At 44.6% G+C, this 18542-nt stretch overlaps 3 protein-coding genes across 6 annotated transcripts in view; 1 reads left to right on the plus strand and 2 right to left on the minus strand.

The window, feature by feature from the left end:
- LOC132707507 (myocardin-related transcription factor A) overlaps positions 1–10466 on the minus strand; it is a 29092-nt gene extending 18626 nt beyond the window's left edge. Inside the window, exon 1 of one of the 2 annotated variants that reach the window (XM_060679396.1) lies at positions 10316–10466. Coding sequence is in view for 1 of the 2 variants with exons in the window: in XM_060679395.1 (XP_060535378.1) it covers positions 5361–5433 (73 nt within the window). In the remaining variant the exon portion in view is untranslated. Of the gene's footprint in view, positions 1–5360; positions 5689–10315 lie in introns of those variants that run through there. The other variant, XM_060679395.1, reaches the window with a different exon arrangement.
- Positions 10467–10529: 63 nt separating this feature from the next.
- On the minus strand, positions 10530–12818 carry LOC132707381 (3-phosphoinositide-dependent protein kinase 1). Of its 2 annotated transcripts, none has more exons than XM_060679217.1 (7): positions 12328–12818; positions 11846–12238; positions 11515–11793; positions 11237–11414; positions 11015–11178; positions 10799–10962; positions 10530–10744 (listed from the first exon to the last, which is right to left on the minus strand). In XM_060679217.1, exons 1-7 carry the CDS (start codon positions 12458–12460, stop codon positions 10634–10636), a joined length of 1422 nt encoding a protein of 473 aa, XP_060535200.1. In that variant the 5' UTR covers positions 12461–12818; the 3' UTR covers positions 10530–10633. The 2 variants fall into 2 exon arrangements, with proteins under 2 accessions (XP_060535200.1, XP_060535199.1); XM_060679216.1 differs by having other exon boundaries at positions 11515–11796; positions 12328–12806.
- A 188-nt stretch (positions 12819–13006) lies between these two features.
- LOC132707382 (GTP-binding protein Rhes) lies at positions 13007–18332 on the plus strand. Of its 2 annotated transcripts, none has more exons than XR_009619729.1 (6): positions 13007–13135; positions 13501–13731; positions 14069–14263; positions 15116–15308; positions 16892–17197; positions 17599–17712. XR_009619729.1 is itself a non-coding variant. In XM_060679218.1 (6 exons), exons 2-6 carry the CDS (start codon positions 13545–13547, stop codon positions 17857–17859), a joined length of 1002 nt encoding a protein of 333 aa, XP_060535201.1. In that variant the 5' UTR covers positions 13007–13135; positions 13501–13544; the 3' UTR covers positions 17860–18332. The 2 variants fall into 2 exon arrangements, 1 of the variants encoding a protein (XP_060535201.1); XM_060679218.1 differs by having other exon boundaries at positions 16892–17057; positions 17599–18332.
- Positions 18333–18542: the final 210 nt, after the last annotated feature.

The raw sequence follows: 18542 nt of genomic DNA on the forward strand, positions 1-18542 counted from the left end.
CATTTCGAGTCCTTATTGAAAGATAATGCGACTGAAATTAAAATAAACAAGGACTTTTAAATTTATTGAAGTTTTGACATACAAAAATTTATTATAAATGAAATTATTTTAATCCAATTTTTTTATTTGATAAAAAGTTAACATTTTAAGAGTCGCGCAACTAGACCAAATTTAAAAATACCAATGCCGCAGTATAGGAAACCAAAATACCTCTCGAAAGAGGTAATGGATGCACCGCCCGCTCAATACTACAAAAAAAAATCCCGTCAAAGGGACTTTTTACCAGAAAGCGATATCTCTTGACCTACCAATGTTTCTTATTGTTTTTATTTGCGCGAAAAAGCTGTAATGTTCTAGCTATATTTAAACGCATATGGTTTAATAAGAAACGATACTTCTCTACTTTATTCTGTGCCGTTGCGTAGCTGCTCCGCGTTTTTTGGTTAAGTACCATCACCATTAATTTATTTCACAGAGACGTCTTATTGGTCGCCTGGCCACCACGCCACGTCCCGTCGGGCGGTCCCGGTGCCAGCCACGCCCGGAGAGGGCCGGGCTTTCGCTTACGCGGCCGGCGATTAGTCGACGCATACGAAAATAGACGCGAATCGTTCGGAAATAGATGAGTATTTTATTCAATTTAAACGTATTAATCGCGCCGCATTCTATTTTGGTCTGCCAACCGGCGAGATGATTCAAATTTTGTAAGGGAAGTCTGAAAATCGCGCGTATATACGGTCTTTGATACGAAAGCGATTTGTCACGTCTCTCGTACGCGCGGATGGCCCGAATCGTTTGGCAACCGATATCGAAAACCGGAATAGTTTTGGATGATGCTATTGGCACCGTACCGCTACAGCCTTTGAGTCGACACCTACGCGGCCAATTCTTCTCTGCTTTATTATCCACGTTCCGTCACGGATAACCTCCTTCCGTCTCTACTCCACTCCAGCAACATTATTAATACAAGAAGTATGAGAAGACTAGATGGGGACACGGACCATTTCCTGGTTAAATCCAGACTAAGGACAAGAATATCGACACAGGTAACACAAAAACAAGAAAGGATATCAAGATGGGAGAAGCTTCGAGATATGGAAAGAAGCAACAATACCAAATAGTTGTCAGTAATAGGTTCCACGCACTGGAGGAAGCTGAAGATCCGGAGAAGTCGAGACAGACCTAGAAAGGGAGTGGTACTCTGTTAACGAAGTTGTATACGCGACCGCTAGACAGTGTGCAGGGAAAAAGATACGAACAACAAGTGGTACGATGAAGGAATGTGAACAAGCTCCTCAACTAAAAAACAAAAACAGGAGAGAACATTTAAGCAGATGCAGCAGCAAGGACCCTAGCAGCGAACAGAGCCTATGCGGTACCACACCTATTTAAGTCTAAACTCATCTCTAGAGAAATAAATAAATTGTTGGTGTGGGAACATAAAATACTACGAAGTATATACGGTAGGTATAAAGATATAAACACTAATGAATGGAGACGCAGGCATAATGAAGAATTAGAGGAATTGTATGAAAGGGAAATATTGTAAGGTATATAAAGGCTAACCGCCTGAGATGGTCAGGACATATATAATAAGCGCAGACCATCGCCTCATTAATAACGTGTTTTGAAAAAGGTCAGTGTAAGACGCCCCCGTAAAAGGTGGAAGGATACAATTGCTGAATATCTTAATTTTGATGAGGGATCGTAAACGCGACCAAGATTCACGATTAGTTGTAGTGCCAGAGAAGAAGAAGAAGTGTTGTCTTTAGAGCTTTATGCGATGTGTGCAACGCCGTTGCATCCCGCTGACTGCATCCAACAGAGCTCTTGAGCTTAATTCTTAAGAAATTTGCTTAGGCACCGCTTCAATTAGTTCTGGTTAGTTAATTACAATCCCTTTGTAAACCCCATTATTCCCACAACAGTTAGAATTTTGATAGTCAGGCAAATTCACAGAAGATCCTTTCCCTTGTGTGCTCCAGCTCCTCGGGCAGCTGAAGGATGACAAGGGATTAATAATGATAGAGGTCAGAATATTCTCTCGTCACGCTGACATCGTCAAACACTACGTGCTCCACATTAGAGGCAGAAAAATTTGCCAGCCTTCTCAAACATTGACGCAAGGGCTGATCCGGAGCCCTAGAGTCCGAGGTCGCGTCGTCGTGAAAGTAGTTTACGTAGTGAAAAACATCAAAGCGCAGTAATTTAACAAAACAACGGACGAGCCGATTCCGTGTAATCCGGATCCGCATATTGTTGTGTAAATAAACAAGGGCGCGCGGAATGACACGCGTCCGTTGTTGTTTTCCGTGCAAGGGAAAGCGTAATCCGCTTGCGAGCCGACTCCCGTTTTTGTTTTTTTCGCTTTTTACGTAAATCGCATCTGGTCTTCTTTAACCTGGATCCGTTGAAAGGTCCGCCTCTGTATAAGCAAACAAACGGCGCACCGGCCTCCGCGCTAGGCAGATAAGATCCCGTCGGATCGCGACGGCAGCGGCGAGGAGAAGGAAAAAACGTATAACTTATCTTGATTCGGAGGGGGATTAGAAAACTTGGCATCGCGCGTCGCAGAAAAATTTGATGTGTCGCTTCTTGCACCTGAATCTCCGGCTCAAGGTCGGGATGTTTAGTTTTTTTTTTTTATTTCGATTTAAATAAAACAAGGTTCGCGAATCGGATTTTAAATAAAAAAAAAACGTTTGCCAAAATTTCAACAGCCGTGTGGTGTTTCACCCAGTTCTGGAGGTCATTTAACTATCTAAGGGCTTTTAAAGTATTTCGAATTGTTTCTGTATTTGTCACGATCGGAGGTTCTAGGTCGTTCAAATGTTAATTTATAGACACTTTTCTCCGATTTTCCCTGTCTAGGGAATGCCATAACACTTTGGGGCAAAGCTACTTCTTTTTAATGAGCCCTTCGTTTTCTTTACAACCCTAAAGAACGGGATTTTCCATCTCGGTCGATTGTATAAGCCCTACTGTATAGTAGACCCTCTATCCGTTTATCGCCCTAGACAAAAAATACTGTAAATAAACCTAGCATCCTATAGTTCTTTAGGGTAGATCCATTTCGTTTTAGTCAGCTCTTCTCTCTCTTCGGAGCCCTGGACGAAAAATATCCAGTTCTTGAGGCTCTTTATCTACCGATTTCCACTCAAGAGTAAAAGATAAGACCGGTAGCATCCCGTAGGGCTTTTAAAGTAACGTGGCACTTTAAATTGTTTCTCTATCCTTAGATAATGTTTCCCGATTTCCAATGCTCGTCGCTTTATTTTACAGCCTTACACAAATAATGCTTCCACTGCAATTAAACTTAAAATTCTATAGATCTTTTGGCTGGATCTACTTCGTTTTAGTCAGCTTTTCTCTGTCTCTGTAGCGCTGGACGACAAATACCCAGTTCTTAAAGTCGTTTATCTACCGATTTCCACTGTAAATAAACCTGGCTTCCTATTGATCTTTGAGGTAGATCTATTTCGTTTTAGTCAGCTCTTGTCTGTCCTTGCAGCCCTAGACGCAAAATACCCAGTTTATGAGACCGATTTCCACTCAAGATTAACAGGTAAATCCGGCAGCATCCCGTAAGGCTTTTAAATTGTTTCTGTATCGTTATACAGTCTCAGACAGTGTTGTCCGATTTCCACTGCTCATCGCTTTCTTTACAGCCTTGCACAAAAAAGAAAAATAATAATATAGATTGAAAACTATTAACATTGTTCGGAGTGACATCGTCGCATTGTTCAACAAATAGGACGCACAAACGTAAACATAACTTAACTAACTTTTAAAAATTTAAAAAAGGTATATACTTTTGGATCCCCGTAAACACCTAAACCAGCTTTGCCTATCAACCCCATATACGTTTATAATGTGATTTTATGTATCTCGTTTGTTACTACGCGGTAAAATAAAATGATTGGTTAGTTCAAATATAAATTTGCTTATATAGCAAGCATCACGCCGCATTTTCATGAGGTGTGGTGATACTATGTCAGCAGAAAGGGATAATAACTGACGCATTTATATGGCGTGCTTTGGTGATAACCGAAATAATCTCTCCGTCTTCATATAATACGAATTAAAGGGTCCCACCCTTGGGGCTTTTTTTTATATTTCTCATGTCCTTTGTTTTCTCATGTACTTTCATTTCTACCGTTCAGGGACTTTATCGCAGGACCCCAAAGGAACAGGTTTCGCGAGTACTGCATTAACTGGGGCCCGGGGCATTGGGTAAGCCCCACACATTATGTAGGAACCTTACTCGAAAATGTGCAGTCCCGCGAATTTCTAGATTTCCGAATACGGAAAAGTGGGGGGGCGGCGGTTTGAATTAATCGAATTTTCGACAGGTTTGACGTTCGCACGAGCGAGTTTTAATCGAGTTCTTTTTGCGGCCCCCGCGCGTTTCGGACGCGGATTTAATAACCGGCGCCGATTCCGCGTGAATAAAGTTAAACGGGTCGAGGGGGCGGGCGAGAGGGGTGGCGGGAGGTTAATTTCGGGCTGCCGAGCGAGCACGATGGCGTCCGTATTCATCGGATCCGACAAACGAAATATTGCTCATCGCCACTATTAAAGAAAATAATAATACGTGCAACTATCTGCAATGCTTTAAGCATGACCGTAATGATTTGAAAGTATCTGTGGAGTCACGTAAAAGGCTTATAAAAATCTACAACCCTTCGAAAATATTCGGAGATCTGATAAATGTGTGAAATGGTTTTAAAATGATATGATAACAAAAAAATATCGGTAAAAACGTTCCCGTAAAAACTTTCGTAACAAAAGTCTATCCTTGTATTTGTTTGTTTGTTTTAAAATATCTGCAATGCTTTGAAATGTTCGCCACGATATTTGTCCCAAAAATGTCTGCAATGGTTTTAAAATCATCGCAATGCCTTTCAAAATAATCTACGATAACAAGCAATATCTGCGACGTCGTAGAAACGTTTCGATGGTGCGAAAAATGTCTGCAATGCTGTTGGAATGCTTGCAACGATTTTAAAATCCCCGCAATGCTTTCAGAATGTCTTTAGCGGTTCAAAGATATCTGTAAAATCGTGTAAAAGCGCCGGCAACGTTTTGAAACTATTTGCAATGATGTTAAAACACCTGCAATGCATTGAAAACGTCTGCAATCTCGTAAATACGTTTTCATGGGTTAAAAAATATCTGCAATGGTTTAGAAAAGTCTGCAACGTTCTAAAAATATCTGCAGAACCCTTTTAATCCAAGCTTTTCATGTCATACGAGGTAAGCCAATTTTTAACCTAAAGCGAAACGGGAAGGGGGAGACAAAAAGCCTCCCTCCCCTCTCCCTCGAACCGGGCACACGTGCAAAAACTCAAACCGCCTACCGTCACAGAGTTTACAACGCTTGGCCTTGGGTGCATCCGATGCGGACGCCTGACACCCAGTGCTAACAGGCATTTTCCACGCGGTACCGCCCCACGCCGCCGCCACTGGTCCGGCTAAAACGCGCACCACCCCGTACCGCCCACCCCGGCGACAAGCAGGAGGGCGCTATCGCATCGTAACGCGGCCACGATCACCCGGTACATTTCGGGGGCAGCGGGGCAACCAAAAAGTCCGAGGGGTTCGAATCCGGTGGGCGAGGTGGCCGTAGTGCGCGCTCGTTCCGAGTGGAATGCACTGAGAAGGTGGTTCGACAGACGTCGCTTCGGTCAGACGCGACTTACTGAAGGCGTCGCGGCGCCGAGAGCGACGCCGAGAAAAACGACTCGGAGGAGGCGAGCGGGGGACGCCGATGCAACGGACGTGAGCGACGTTGCCGGCGCCGAGAATTCCTCGCGCCCCGTATTTTTCTACATGCGAAACAGAAAAAAAACGAACGGCGTTGCCGGTTCGCGCGCCATTTCCCGGAACGTGGGTACACAAAGAAAATAACTTAAAAAATCAACCGGTTACGCAACGCGACGACGTTGCCGCTTCTCCTACGATTCCTGGAGACGCCGGATGAAAAAAACCGCGGCGTTGTCGATTTTCGTTTGATTTCTTTCGCATCGAAAGGAACCGATGAAAATAAAGAAGAATTCAAATAAAAAATGGAGAGGACGAAAACGTCCGATTTTAAATAAGCGTCGGAAGTCGCGGCGTTTCAAACTCTATTTTTAAAACGTTGTTTGTCAGAGATTCAAAAAGAATCGCCACATTATTAAGCCAAACTAGTTTATTTGGCACTTGAATAGCGCTCCCGCGCGACACAAACACACACACCCACACCTGTCACTATTTGTTACCGGGCGCGTCGCACACTGTTGCCGTTCCGCTCGACGTTTCCCCGCCTTGACGGTAGAATGTGTGGTCAATTTACCACTTCTCAAAACCTATTAAAATGTTTTAAATCTTATCTATTATTATTTAAAAATAATATGTATTTTATAATTACTACTAACCCGAATACGATTGGCGATTCGGGGAGTCCCAATAAAAATATCGACTCCATTTAGGTCTCAGAACGACGCGACGGCGACGTAACGCACAATATAAGCAACAAAAATTGGAAATCGTAATATTACGAGTAGCTTGTCAAAATTCATTTTTTTAAATTTAAATTAGTTTCTATTAAAAGAGCTTATCCAACGGCTACTGTGACGGCCCATCAGGAATATTCAAATACTGACTATCGCGATATGCATTCTTGCTACGGAAGACCAATTGGAAATGCAAATCAAGCACGACGACTTTATATCGAGGCTTATTGTAACGGGTTCAATTTGTCATTGACTACTTCGAATTATGTTTCTCACATGTAGGTTAATAATGCTCGGAGACTACCTATTAAATGTTTTATTCTCACAATTACTCACTGTCTTAATCCTCAAAGCTACTGGTATTGCTAATTATTCTTCACTACTTCATTCTGTTCGAACACACTGTAACTGCTTAATTGCTTGGTGTGGTTTGCCTGTTCTAAAATAAATGTAAATAAGTGTAAGTCCTTGCATTTTTGCTGCAATTTAAGATGTTACGGCGGAATGCGGTTGGATCGCACTAGACGATCGTCCTGTATTCCTTCTTATTTCCGAACTAACGGCAATTTCTATTCTTGTCCCTTGCTTTCATTTATTTACACTTGTTGCTTTTTGGAGAGGTTATATTTCAATCCTCTGTCAACGCGAATGCACCCGGCCATTAGTACAGTTAAGCACTCGACCTTTGGCCCACGTTCGTCTTCGATTTCCCAAGACGTTACTGTGTAATCTCATTCACGTGTGTGTAATAATTGGTTATTATTGGTAATAGCGGGTAGTAGTTAGGTATTATTTGGTCTCCTTGCGTTGATTAACTCCTGTCATTATTGGCCCATTGACCCTAGTGGCGTTGGAACCGAACATCGTATTGCCAGCACCATCGGTCTTTTTTTGGAACTTTGTAAAACTTCATCGGTCTTTCTTTCTTTGGCTTTACGATTTCCGCCGGTGCAAGTGGTTGCTAATAAGTTTGTGGCATCTCGTAGTTTTCGAGGATTAAACAGGATTGAAATCGTATAGAAGTTGCGGATCGTCGTCTTGTTGGTAGTATTTTGCTTGGACGTCCCCAACATTACAGCTCAGGCTGGATTAAAGCTAACCAACCTAGCACCTGGCACTCTTCACCGCCACCCACGATCATCAGGCGTAAGTTTCACAATTTATTTCACGCTTTGCAAGTAATTATGAACACCTCAACTCATTATTTTGTTTTGTAGGGTTTTGGTTTTGGTTGGTTTTTCTTTTGGAACCAGTTTTTGATTGTTGGACTGGTTTTGGCTTCCCATTTGGTACTGGCTTCCCTAGTTCCGGTTCAATTGAATTTGGTGCCTCCTTACTTCGTGGACGGCACGTGTTATGAATTCTGCAAATCAAGAATTCGTCAAGTCTTCAAGTTAGCTCGGTTCAGGACGTTGCAGTGCATATCTTCTCGTCCAAGAGTGATAAGCATTCGCGCCTATCCCACTGACTGGTGAACCCGTAGGCAGTATACAGAACAGCCATCTTAGAGCTTGCCCGACTCGTTCGTTGCTGGTAACTGGAGGATTTACGTTCCGGTTAATTTTATGCCTATTAAACACAAATTTCAATTTTTAAATATCAATATAAATTAAAGAGCTCAGTTAGGGTAAAGATAAAGTACACAATTATAGAAACATTTTTGCATAATATGCAAAATATATTTTTGCATATTATGAAAAAGATAAACTATTTGAAATAACATGTTTTCTTATTCTCCCATTAGAGTCCTCTATAATATAAAAAATGGACCTTAAACGACAAATACAACGATGAAATAGGTACATTCCGGTGTTAAGAAATGAGAGGCGCTTTACCGAATTCTAAGGTCCATTTTTTATATTATACATAGGAAAGCATATTTTTTGAAATATAACTTGGCAACATCGCATTAAAATTTAGAAACAATTACTCCGACAGCCCGTATAATTTGGAAATATTTTCGATTTAATGCAAAACAATTTCTCGAAATTGCGCTAAATAACGATTTGAAACAGTTCCCTAACGGCGAATCACTCTGTACAGGGTGTCCTAAATAAGGTTCCTAAAAAGTTGCATAGCGTCATATAGGTTTTCTAACTCACTGGGGTAAATATCAGCTTTCTTATTTCAAATACAACCCTATATTAGTTTTTAATGTCCAATGGGATTAAATATAAAAATAGGCGGTTTCCCTTAAAAAAAAAAAAGACTACCTTTTTTATAATTACATTTCTGTATTTTAGTTTTACTCATCCTATATTACTTTTTATTTTAATTAAGACTCCCTTATCGAAAAAATATTCTAAAAATGGTTAGACTTAGGTCATAGAATGTTATACATGAAAATATATCTAGAATTTCTATTTAAAATTGGAACGATGGTATTTACTCCAGAAACTCAACACCTGGTATACATGAAAAATTAAAAATTAAAAAATTAAGATGAAACTAGTGTAACTTTTCCATTTAACTTTTTTTTCTATCGTTCTAAGTCAAGGGGCTAGGGCCACCCTGTACATATGCTCTAGACGCATTTTTCTTCCGAAAACTCCGCTCGCCGGCGAATTTTTCGCATTCCCGTCACACACGCATCGATAACAAAAGGATCCATCTGCTTCGCTCGGTAGGCGAGGCAAAAACAGTCGAACATCTGTGCGCCGCGTTTTCTTTTATTGTTTTTTCTCTGTTTTGCTCCGCGTTTCAAATGCCACTCGAAAAGGAGAAACAAGTTCAAGGTACTACGCGCGCTGGTTCTGTAGTCGTGGGTACTTTAACGTGAGGTAATTATAGAAAACAACGTACCGGCTGTCCACCGAATTACGCGTCCGTAACGCATTAACACGCTCCCAAGATTGCATTACATTGCAAACCTGCAAATATCAACTTAAAACCTAACTTTCGATGACATTCCAGTAAAAAATCTGTTGTTGAACAAATCGCCAAACTAAATTTAGTCCATGGACAACAGAATAACTGCAAAACCAGATCGTACCTCGAGGTTAATGTATTAAATTACAAAACCAAATAGACAATTTGCGCACAATTGTATACCAGATTCCCATCCAAATCGAATATAAAAGACAACGAATTTTAAACTCGTTGTTCCGCTTAAAATCACTATCGATTTGTAATCGTCTACTTCAATTGTCTGTGAAATGTCAACGAATATAAAATAACCGTTTGTCGCGATCGAACCGGAAGGCTTGAAAAGCGCTCGAGACAACGGGCCAGCGAGAGGAAAAGAAGAAGATTCCTACAAAACAGCGTCGAAACCTAACCAAACCCCTGTCTATCATAAGCAACGACGATTGCAGGCATGCGAACGAAACGTCGAGACGTCCTGTATATCGTTGTTTACTCATCCGATCGGCTTTGTTTATGTAAAACTCGCGCAACCTGTTTACAATTATTCCCGGCGCCCACATAGCCGCAATCTGAGCTCATTATATCGGAATAACAATCAACCCGGGGGTAGAAAGAGATAATTAATTCCAGACGCGTACACAATGGAACGTACGCCGGGCTAATTTTAGACCCCGTTTCGGGGGTGCCCGGCGCGCCGATATCGACCCTCCGTTGTCGCGGATCCCCCGCCGCAAGAAACAACCGCGGGTCCTGCGAGTTCGCGTCACCCGAGAGCCGCCGGCGGATCCTAGCTCGAGTTTCCGAAGCGGCAAAGCGCCGGGCGGGGCCCGTGGCCCCGCGGAGACGAGATTTGCCGTCGCAGGACCAATGAAATTGTCATGTGGCGGAAAAACCGTGGGCGAGTAAAAATAAATCGCACGTAACGGACGCCGTCACCGGCTAATCGCGCTTACCTCGTCAGCGATCCGTCCATGGTAGTCACGTAAACTGTATCGGGGGGCGTCAGTCACGAAAAATCGCACGAAAAACACGCGTCGCGCGACAAAAACAAACCAAAATCCGCTCAGATGTCACAACATTCGACGGACATGCCCGCCATGTTGCCTGTCGACGATAATTGACATACGTGACGCGAAGGTACCAACCTCTGCGCGAATAAAACACCAGTTTTTTTTTTGGGGGGGGAGGGAGTACGTTTTTATTCGAAAGGAAAAGAAATGTAAAATTCACGCTAGTAAAAACGAAAACGTTCGAAATATAACAAATTTGAACTAGGCTAATTTTTGTCCCGGGGGGAAATAGTGCTCCTTGACCTGCTCGATCGCCTTGCACCATTCCGGGGCGTAGCCTTCCGGATCTTCGAGGTAGTACTTGCGCTTCGGCTGAAACAAGCGACAAACGACAAATTCACGGCCCGCTCGATGCGCGCGACTCACCGTGTGAACGAAAAACGTCTTGAAATTTCGCGCCTCCGTCTTGAGATCCTCGCTCCACGGTATCTCGCCCTTTAGCGTCATCGTGACGGGGTCGACGTAGTACAAGTGGGGCCCCAGCGTTAAAAGGAACATCCGCCGCCTCGGAAACAGGCCTTTTCGCTTATCTGCAACCGGCGAAACGGACGCGTTGCGACATAACCCAAAGAACACCCTTACCCAATAAACCCTGCTTCAGGATGAGATGGCCCCCGACGAAATCGTTGTAAGCGTTCGTCGCTTGGAGCAGCAGTCTTTTCTCGATCTCCTCGGGGCTGAGGTCGGTTATTTTGCGGCCCGGCTCGGATTTTTTGAGCGCGGGAATCATGTCCGTCAAAACTAACCTAAAAAGGGCAGGGTTGAGGATGAGAGATCGTTGGGGGGGGGGGGGCGAACGTCTACTTCGACACTTTTTCAGAGTCCAAACCAGGCTCCATGTGGTCGGGCACCGCGCCCCCCGGCTCCTCTATGATGTACGACGCGTCGGAGAGCTTTGGAGGTGGCCCCAAATCGTCCCAGTCGAGGCCGGCGAATATTTGGTGCTCCCGGAGGCTTGTATAGGGAACCGCGTCCAAAGCACCTGGAAAAGGCAACAAGTCCAGCACCTGCCCCAGCAGGGGTCCCCACCTAATCACTCATGATTATGCAAATAGTAATTCCGGGGCCCCGGATTCCCTTACCCAGTCTTCTGTTAGGCTCTAAAACTAGCAATTTCTCTACGAAGTCTTTTACTCTCTCGTCGAAGCCGTCGGGGAACACATAGTCCAGATTTTCGACCTTGGCGAAAATTAGATAGTCGGTGGGGCCCGTGAACGGCATCTCGCCGGCCGCCATCTGGAAAACAATGCAGCCGAGCGCCCACAGATCGGACGGGTACGAGGACGTCGAGTCCTTGAGCATCTCGGGGCTGACGAATTGGGCCGTGCCAACGAAACTGCGCCTGCGCTGCAGACTTTTCTCTGCTGCAACGGCTACATTCTAGTCTAAGAACGCGACACGCGGAGCCCTCACCGTCATCGCCCGCCTCCTCCGACCTCTCGATCTTCGCGCTGCCGAAATCGGTCACCAACAGGTGGAAGTTCTCGTCGAACAGGATGTTCTCGGGCTTCAGGTCGCGATGGACGATGCCCTTGGAGCGCAAATACTCCAGGGCGAGGACCAGCTCGGCCGCGTAGTATCTCGTGCATTCGAAATTAAATTTTTTATGGTGGTTAATGTGTTTGAGAAGTTCGCCGTTTTTGGCGTAAGTCAGCACAAAATACAGCCGCTCGCGGTCCTGGAACGTACTGTACAAATGCACGAAATATGAACACGAACTGCCCAGGATCCGCAACACCTCCTTCTCTCGCATGACGTACTCGGTTTTCTTTTCCCTGATGATGTGGGCCTTTTCTAATACCTTGACTGAAACAATAACGAGAGATAACGCGCTAAACGAGGCAAACAAAAACGAACTAGAACCGACACGGTACCATGGCGTGTCAAACACTCACTCGCGAATTCCCTGCTGGTGTGGACATCTTTGGCGAGGTACACGGTGCTAAAACTGCCCTCGCCGATCACTTTGCCAAAGAAGAAGTCGGCGGGGCTCCGCTTCCTGCCCGCGTCCTCATTCAGAGGGGTCATCTCGCGAGAATTCTCGACAATTGCGGCACCGTCGGTCGAGCAACCTACCGCAACTGCTCTGGATTTCTTTCCGACGATAACACGTCACGCGGTTTGCGTCATTTCGCACACACAATACGGTCGGCTTTAATTTGAATCGAAAGCCGACGTCACGGCGCGGTGACCTTTAAACCCGCGTCACTTTCATTCGCCGACGGGAGCGAAGCAGAAACGCGATCGAGGAGGTTTTTATTTCCGGGCGATACGGACGCGATTATTCGAAAAAACAAACATCCCCGCCTAAACCAAACGAGACTCCAAACAACCTCACCGATTCTGCGACATTCAGATGATGTCAACAAACGGCCGTTCGCCTCTTGCCCTTTCGCGTCACGGATAACGGCCATCGGTTAGTAACGGCGGAGCCGTCGCATCTGTGCTTGGTGCTTCTTCTTTTCCGCGCGCGGCGTTTGGCCTCGTCGGCTTGTTACCGCGACGGCAGAGTCGCCCGCGGCGCGCCGAAAATCGATTTCTCGCGGCAGATCAGCACGAAAAATTTCGTGGTTCGGCAGTGTATCAATCGCGACGCGGACGTCGGAACGCCGGAGCAGCGCGTAGTCGCCGGACGATTTAGATCGTACTGATGCTGTCGACGAGATCGCGATAAACACACGCTAAACCGTTTCGCCATAAATGGTAAGTGACGGAATTTATTTCGTTTTTTCCGTGGCTTCCAAATTTATATACCGTTTCTCTCGAAGTACGCTCCTGGGGCTGTCGCGACATTTTTCGCATTCAAAATGAAAGCGGAACGCCAATAATACGGGGTGCGACTATAAATTTGCAGGATAAAAGTTGGCAAACATGTAATTACGAGAAAATAAGCGCGGATTTTGCGATAGCAAGATTGAATTCCATTCGGATTTCCTCCCTAGGCTGCCGCTTCATTCCCCGACTCTACGCTAAACTAGTAATAACCCTAAACTCTCCGCGGACAGCGTTAAATCGGCTACGGTATCCTTATTATACATATAACATATATAACCGAGACGAAATCGCAGTGCAAATCAGCCGGTGATGTCCGAGCGAGCAGCGCCGCTTCAAAATGAACCTAGGCTCGTGCGCAAGTTGGTTGTGCTCCAAAAAGGAAGAAGAGAAGACCGTGCCTAACCACAACGCGTCCGAGTACCACTCCGTGGTCACGTCGGGTCCGGGACCGAGTCCGGCCAGTTCTAGTTCGTGCGATGACGTCATCCCGCCGTCCAAGAACTGCTACCGGCTAGTCGTGCTAGGTGAGCTTCGCGATTTACCGGCTAAATCTGGGAAATCATGTTAAAATTGACGATAGTTACGTTATTTGTTTGTTCTTTCGGGTGCGACTAATAGAATCATTCGCCCATATCCGGGCTATTACATTTGGATCAAATACCAACACCAAGGACTTTTGGTCTCATCTCATATTTACAAAACTCCGAAATTCACCCGTCGGTAGTTGTTGAATTGAACTTGTAGAGGTTTGGCTAATCATCCTGTTGGATTCTCCAGAGCAGATGATAATTGGCGCAATGTCATTAAGTTCGATTCAACAACAACCGACACAGACGTTTTACAAACGTCCGTTTTCGGTAGGTTCGGCCAGGGTCGGTAAGACCTGCCTGGTGTCGAGGTTCCTTGGCGGCAAGTTCCACGACAGCTACACGCCGACCATAGAGGACTTCCACCGAAAGCTGTACCGCATCAGGGGCGAGATCTACCAGCTCGACATCCTCGACACGTCCGGGAACCACCCGTTTCCGGCGATGAGGCGCCTGTCCTTTCTTACGGGTACGGTTTCGCGGTCGTGACGTCAGCGCGCCTCGCGACCGCCACACAAAAGAAATGGGACGCCCGGGCGTCGTTTCGAGAGCCCGCCGCGACGCCCTCGCGAAAGCGGGACCGTAAATTAAACCGGCGGTAACTCGATTTCGGAGCGCGCGTCCTCCTACATTAATTAACGAGAAATGTGTTACGAGTCCAGAGGCGGAGCGGCCCGCGTCGCGGGCGAAAAAAATACCGCAACGACACCATTAAAAATGCATACCGTGGGTCGATCGGGGATCCGGCCGCCCCCCGGGAGGTCGGTTAATTGGTTGCGAGACGGGCATCATTACGCGCGATAACAATCGGGCATCGACACGTCACCAATTACCCAGCGGACATGATCGACCATTGTCCACCCGCCTGCGCCGCCGGATCGCGAACCCACGCGGCGAGAGGGGAATAATGTCGGCCTCGAAACCCCCCGATTAAAATTCACCGCACGCTTCGGTTGACGCGCGCCCCTGGTCTATTCGTTTTCGACACTCCATTCATGTGGGTCATCGATTTTTTTATCCCGTGTACTCTCGCACAGCGCTGAGATGTTCGGGCATATCCACAACGCCGCCGATGTATGTTAAATCTACCGTTAACACAAACCCCCTAGTCCCAGATTAAATCTGTCAACCACCCTATCGACGTTTTTTCCGATAAAAATCCGCCGATTTTTTGGAAAACTACGAATTTTTTGCGGAAAAAAGCGCGGCGACCGTCTCGGACGCGAACCGGGGAACTCGGGATCGACGTTCAGACTCTTACGACATCGTCTAACGCGCGCGCGTATTTACATACATGCGTTTTTGAACCGGACCGTTTCAGGCGACCTATTCGTCATTGTGTTCAGCATGGACAGCAGGGAGACGTTCGAGGAGGCAATACGCCTCAGAGAGCAAATAATCGAGACGAAAGTGAACGCCGGCACGTCTTCGAACGCGAGCGGCCTGACGAGGAAGAAGATCCAACCGCGCATACCGATGATATTCGCCGGTAACAAGAACGACAAGGAGATGAAGTAAGAGCTTCGCCGCAAATCCTGGCCACGAATTCCGCGAAAGAGAATATCAAACGTCCCGCGATCGAAGCGGCTTTCCGTCAATTTGCGAGGCTCGATACGCCGCAAAAAACATCCTTTCATTTCTCAACCTGATTACGTATTCCGGATGCGGGCTTTTGCCTTTGCGTCTCGTTTCTTCATTGAAAGTTTCCTTTCCGCGCGAGTCCCGCGCTGAATTTTTATTAGATCGGAAACACGGGCGTTTTCTTTTTGCTTTTTTGCCAGCGCGGTTGTTGTTTCTGTTGCGAAAGCGTCGTCTCTAAAGCCTGTTCGTTGAATCCCTTTATCCAGTTATCGATACAAATTAATCGCCCGCACTCCATGCTACTGGAATATTAAAGATATTTAGACAGGAACCTAAACAGTCGATTTCGTATCGATATCGAAACATAACTTCCCTAAGTAAAAAACTTATTAAGTTATCGATAGAAATACGACATCGACACTCGATATCGCAGACTTTTGAAGAATTTTCTAAAAATATCTTGTCGAAATAAAGAATTTGTAAGTTAATAAGTTATCATTAGTATATAAACATGGATCGATAATGTCGAGATAGCTAAATTCTTGAATACGAAGATTTCCGAGCAATAAAATAATTTATGCGTTAATAGCACATATGGCAAAATTTGACGAATTTTCGAAAAATAACTGTTTTGAATGATAAACTGGGTGAGTTATTAAGATACCGATAGTATCAATTCCGTATCGATAATGTCGATAAAGCTGAATTCTTAAATAGAAAGTTTTCCGAGCAATGAAATCATTTATGTGCCAAGGTTAATCGTCGATTCGACATCGTCACTATCGATATCACAACATTTTGACGAATTTTCGAAAAATAACTTGTAGGTTATTAAGTTATCGGTAGTATGAATACCGTATCGATGTTGTCGATAAAGTTAAATTCTCAAATAGCAAGATTTCCGAGCAATAAAATAATTTATGCGTTAACGCTAATGGTCGATGCAACATCGACCATCCATATCTGAAAATTTTGACGAATTTTCGAAAAATAACTTGTTTGAGTGAAAAATTTGTGAGTTATTAAGTTATCGATAGTATCATTACCATATCGATAATGTCGATAAAGATGAATTTTTAAAAAGAACGTTTTCCGAGCAATAAAATCATTTATGCGCCAACGCTAATCGTCGATGCGACATCGACCCTATCGATATCACAAAATTTTGGCGTATTTTCGAAAACTCACTTGTCTGAGTGAAAACCTGGCGAGTTATTAAGTTATCGATAGTATCAATACCGTATCGATAATGCCGCTAAGGCTAAATTCTTGGATCGGAAAATTTCTGAGCAATATTTTTATTTAGTCGCTGCGATATCTACACTATTGATATCACAAAAATTTATCTAATGTTCGAAAAATAATCTTGTAACTTATGACGGTATTGACGAAGTCGATATGGCGAAATGAAAGACAGATTTCGACACCAACGTAAATAGTCGATATGATATCGAAACCATCAAGAATATTATCGATACGTAATGCGATTCGTTTTCGCATTGGCGCCAAAACGTAGGACTGTCAGCGTGGACGAGGCGCAGGCCTACTGCGACACGCAGGACTCGTGCTGCGCATTCGTCGAGACGTCGGCCAAGAAAAACCACCAGGTCGACGAGGTGTTCTACCGGTTATTCTCCGTGGCGAATCTGCCGCAAGAGATGGCGCCCAACCACCACAAGCGGGTAAGTCTGGCTACCCTCGCGACCCTAACCTTTCGTTTTCGGGCCGCTAAGAATAATTATTGTTAGCGACGCAATATATATAGAATTCGTAGATCTAATAATTTGAATTTGTTAAAACAGAAGAACTAAAACCCAGTTAGGTGAGTAAACTTTTCTATAGATGTCGCAAGATATTGTTTTCATGGGTGTTTTCCTTTTATTATTATTATTATTATTATTATTATTATTATTATTATTGTTACTGTTATTAATTCGATGTAGTCCACAACACCGTACATGGACACTTGATCGACGGCCGACACTGATAAACATTATACGATTTATTAATGTTCTTTGTCCTCTTTTATAGTCTGCTCTATGACGTTTTGTTTCTTCTTCTCTAGTGTCATGGAGATCTGCTTCTAAACACTACGTTCTGTTGTAACGCTGCTCCTTTTCTAGGCGGTACATATATGTGGGTGTTGTGACGTATTCGCGAGTATTAGGGCGCTGTATACCGGTCGTCGCAAAATCACCTCAGAAGCGGTTGTGTTGGTTCTAGGTGAGCGCGAGCTTCGGCGCGCCGTGTCCCCTGCCACCCTCGACGCCCTCGCACTACTCCAAGAAGTACCATCTCTCGGTGAAGCGGCGTTTGAGTGACGCGTGCGGTGTCGTGACACCTAACGTGCGCAGGCCTAGTATACGGACCGATCTCATGATAATGAGGACTAAAGCGTATAATTTGGGTGACGGGGGCGGTACCAACAGTTCGCCGTTGCAGTGGCGGCGGGCGAACGGCGACCGGGCTTGCGTTTTACAGTGATATTTTAGGGGCGGGCGCGTTTCGAGGCCCCCGTCAGAAGAAGAGCAACGCTCAAAATATTATGCCCTAATCAAAACTTGGTCAATCAGAGTACCGAACGTCGGGCGTATAGTTTTAAGGGAATATATTTATGTTAACTGTGTGATAATGTAAAACAATATATATATTAATATTGTATTTTTTTCGAGCGGCCATTTTGAACACGAAAACACCAAAATCTTTTGGAAAGATTTAAAACAAATGATACTGGAACCAATTTTAGCTGATAATAATACCATAGCGTATACTTTGAGATGTCGTCGGGACGGGTTTAATGTTCTGTCGTCTATAACCTCTTCGTTTTACGCGCGAGACATATCGAGAGCAATCAATAAATTCCCGCGCATTACTTTTGTATCGGGAACAATCTTTCGATCCTTTTAACTGTCAAACCGTCACGATAATGTATCACTATGTCAATAAAATCAATGTTTACATCGTCGAAGCGTTTGCTTTTTTTGCCCCATCGCACCGCTACGTATGGCTATTTTGAGTTGGGAATATTCTTCCGCGCATGCGTCGGCCCCATATACCTCTACTAGAGATACTGAAAACCTGACTATGCTGATAATACATGAACTTATGAAGCAACTATGAAAAAAAAATTGAGAAGGTCCATTCAAAATCCGTTTGCGCGAGACTTC

The sequence above is a fragment of the Cylas formicarius genome, unplaced genomic scaffold, assembly GCF_029955315.1.
Source record: "Cylas formicarius isolate icCylForm1 unplaced genomic scaffold, icCylForm1.1 PGA_scaffold_9__14_contigs__length_23061073, whole genome shotgun sequence".
Lineage (NCBI taxonomy): Eukaryota > Metazoa > Arthropoda > Insecta > Coleoptera > Brentidae > Cylas > Cylas formicarius.

Bases quoted from the DNA above. Each gene is read 5' to 3' on its own strand.
- LOC132707381 (XM_060679216.1), bottom strand. From the start codon at position 12,460: ATGACCCCTCTGAATGAGGACGCGGGCAGGAAGCGGAGCCCCGCCGAC. The intron at 12,239-12,327 runs GTGAGTGTTTGA...TTATTGTTTCAG, and splicing joins CACCAGCAGGGAATTCGCGA to TCAAGGTATTAGAAAAGGCC. The intron at 11,179-11,236 runs GTAGACGTTCGC...TGCCCTTTTTAG, and splicing joins GACTCTGAAAAAGTGTCGAA to GTTAGTTTTGACGGACATGA.
- LOC132707382 (XM_060679218.1), top strand. From the start codon at position 13,545: ATGAACCTAGGCTCGTGCGCAAGTTGGTTGTGCTCCAAAAAGGAAGAA. The intron at 14,264-15,115 runs GTACGGTTTCGC...GGACCGTTTCAG, and splicing joins GCGCCTGTCCTTTCTTACGG to GCGACCTATTCGTCATTGTG. The intron at 17,058-17,598 runs GTAAGTCTGGCT...TGTTGGTTCTAG, and splicing joins CGCCCAACCACCACAAGCGG to GTGAGCGCGAGCTTCGGCGC.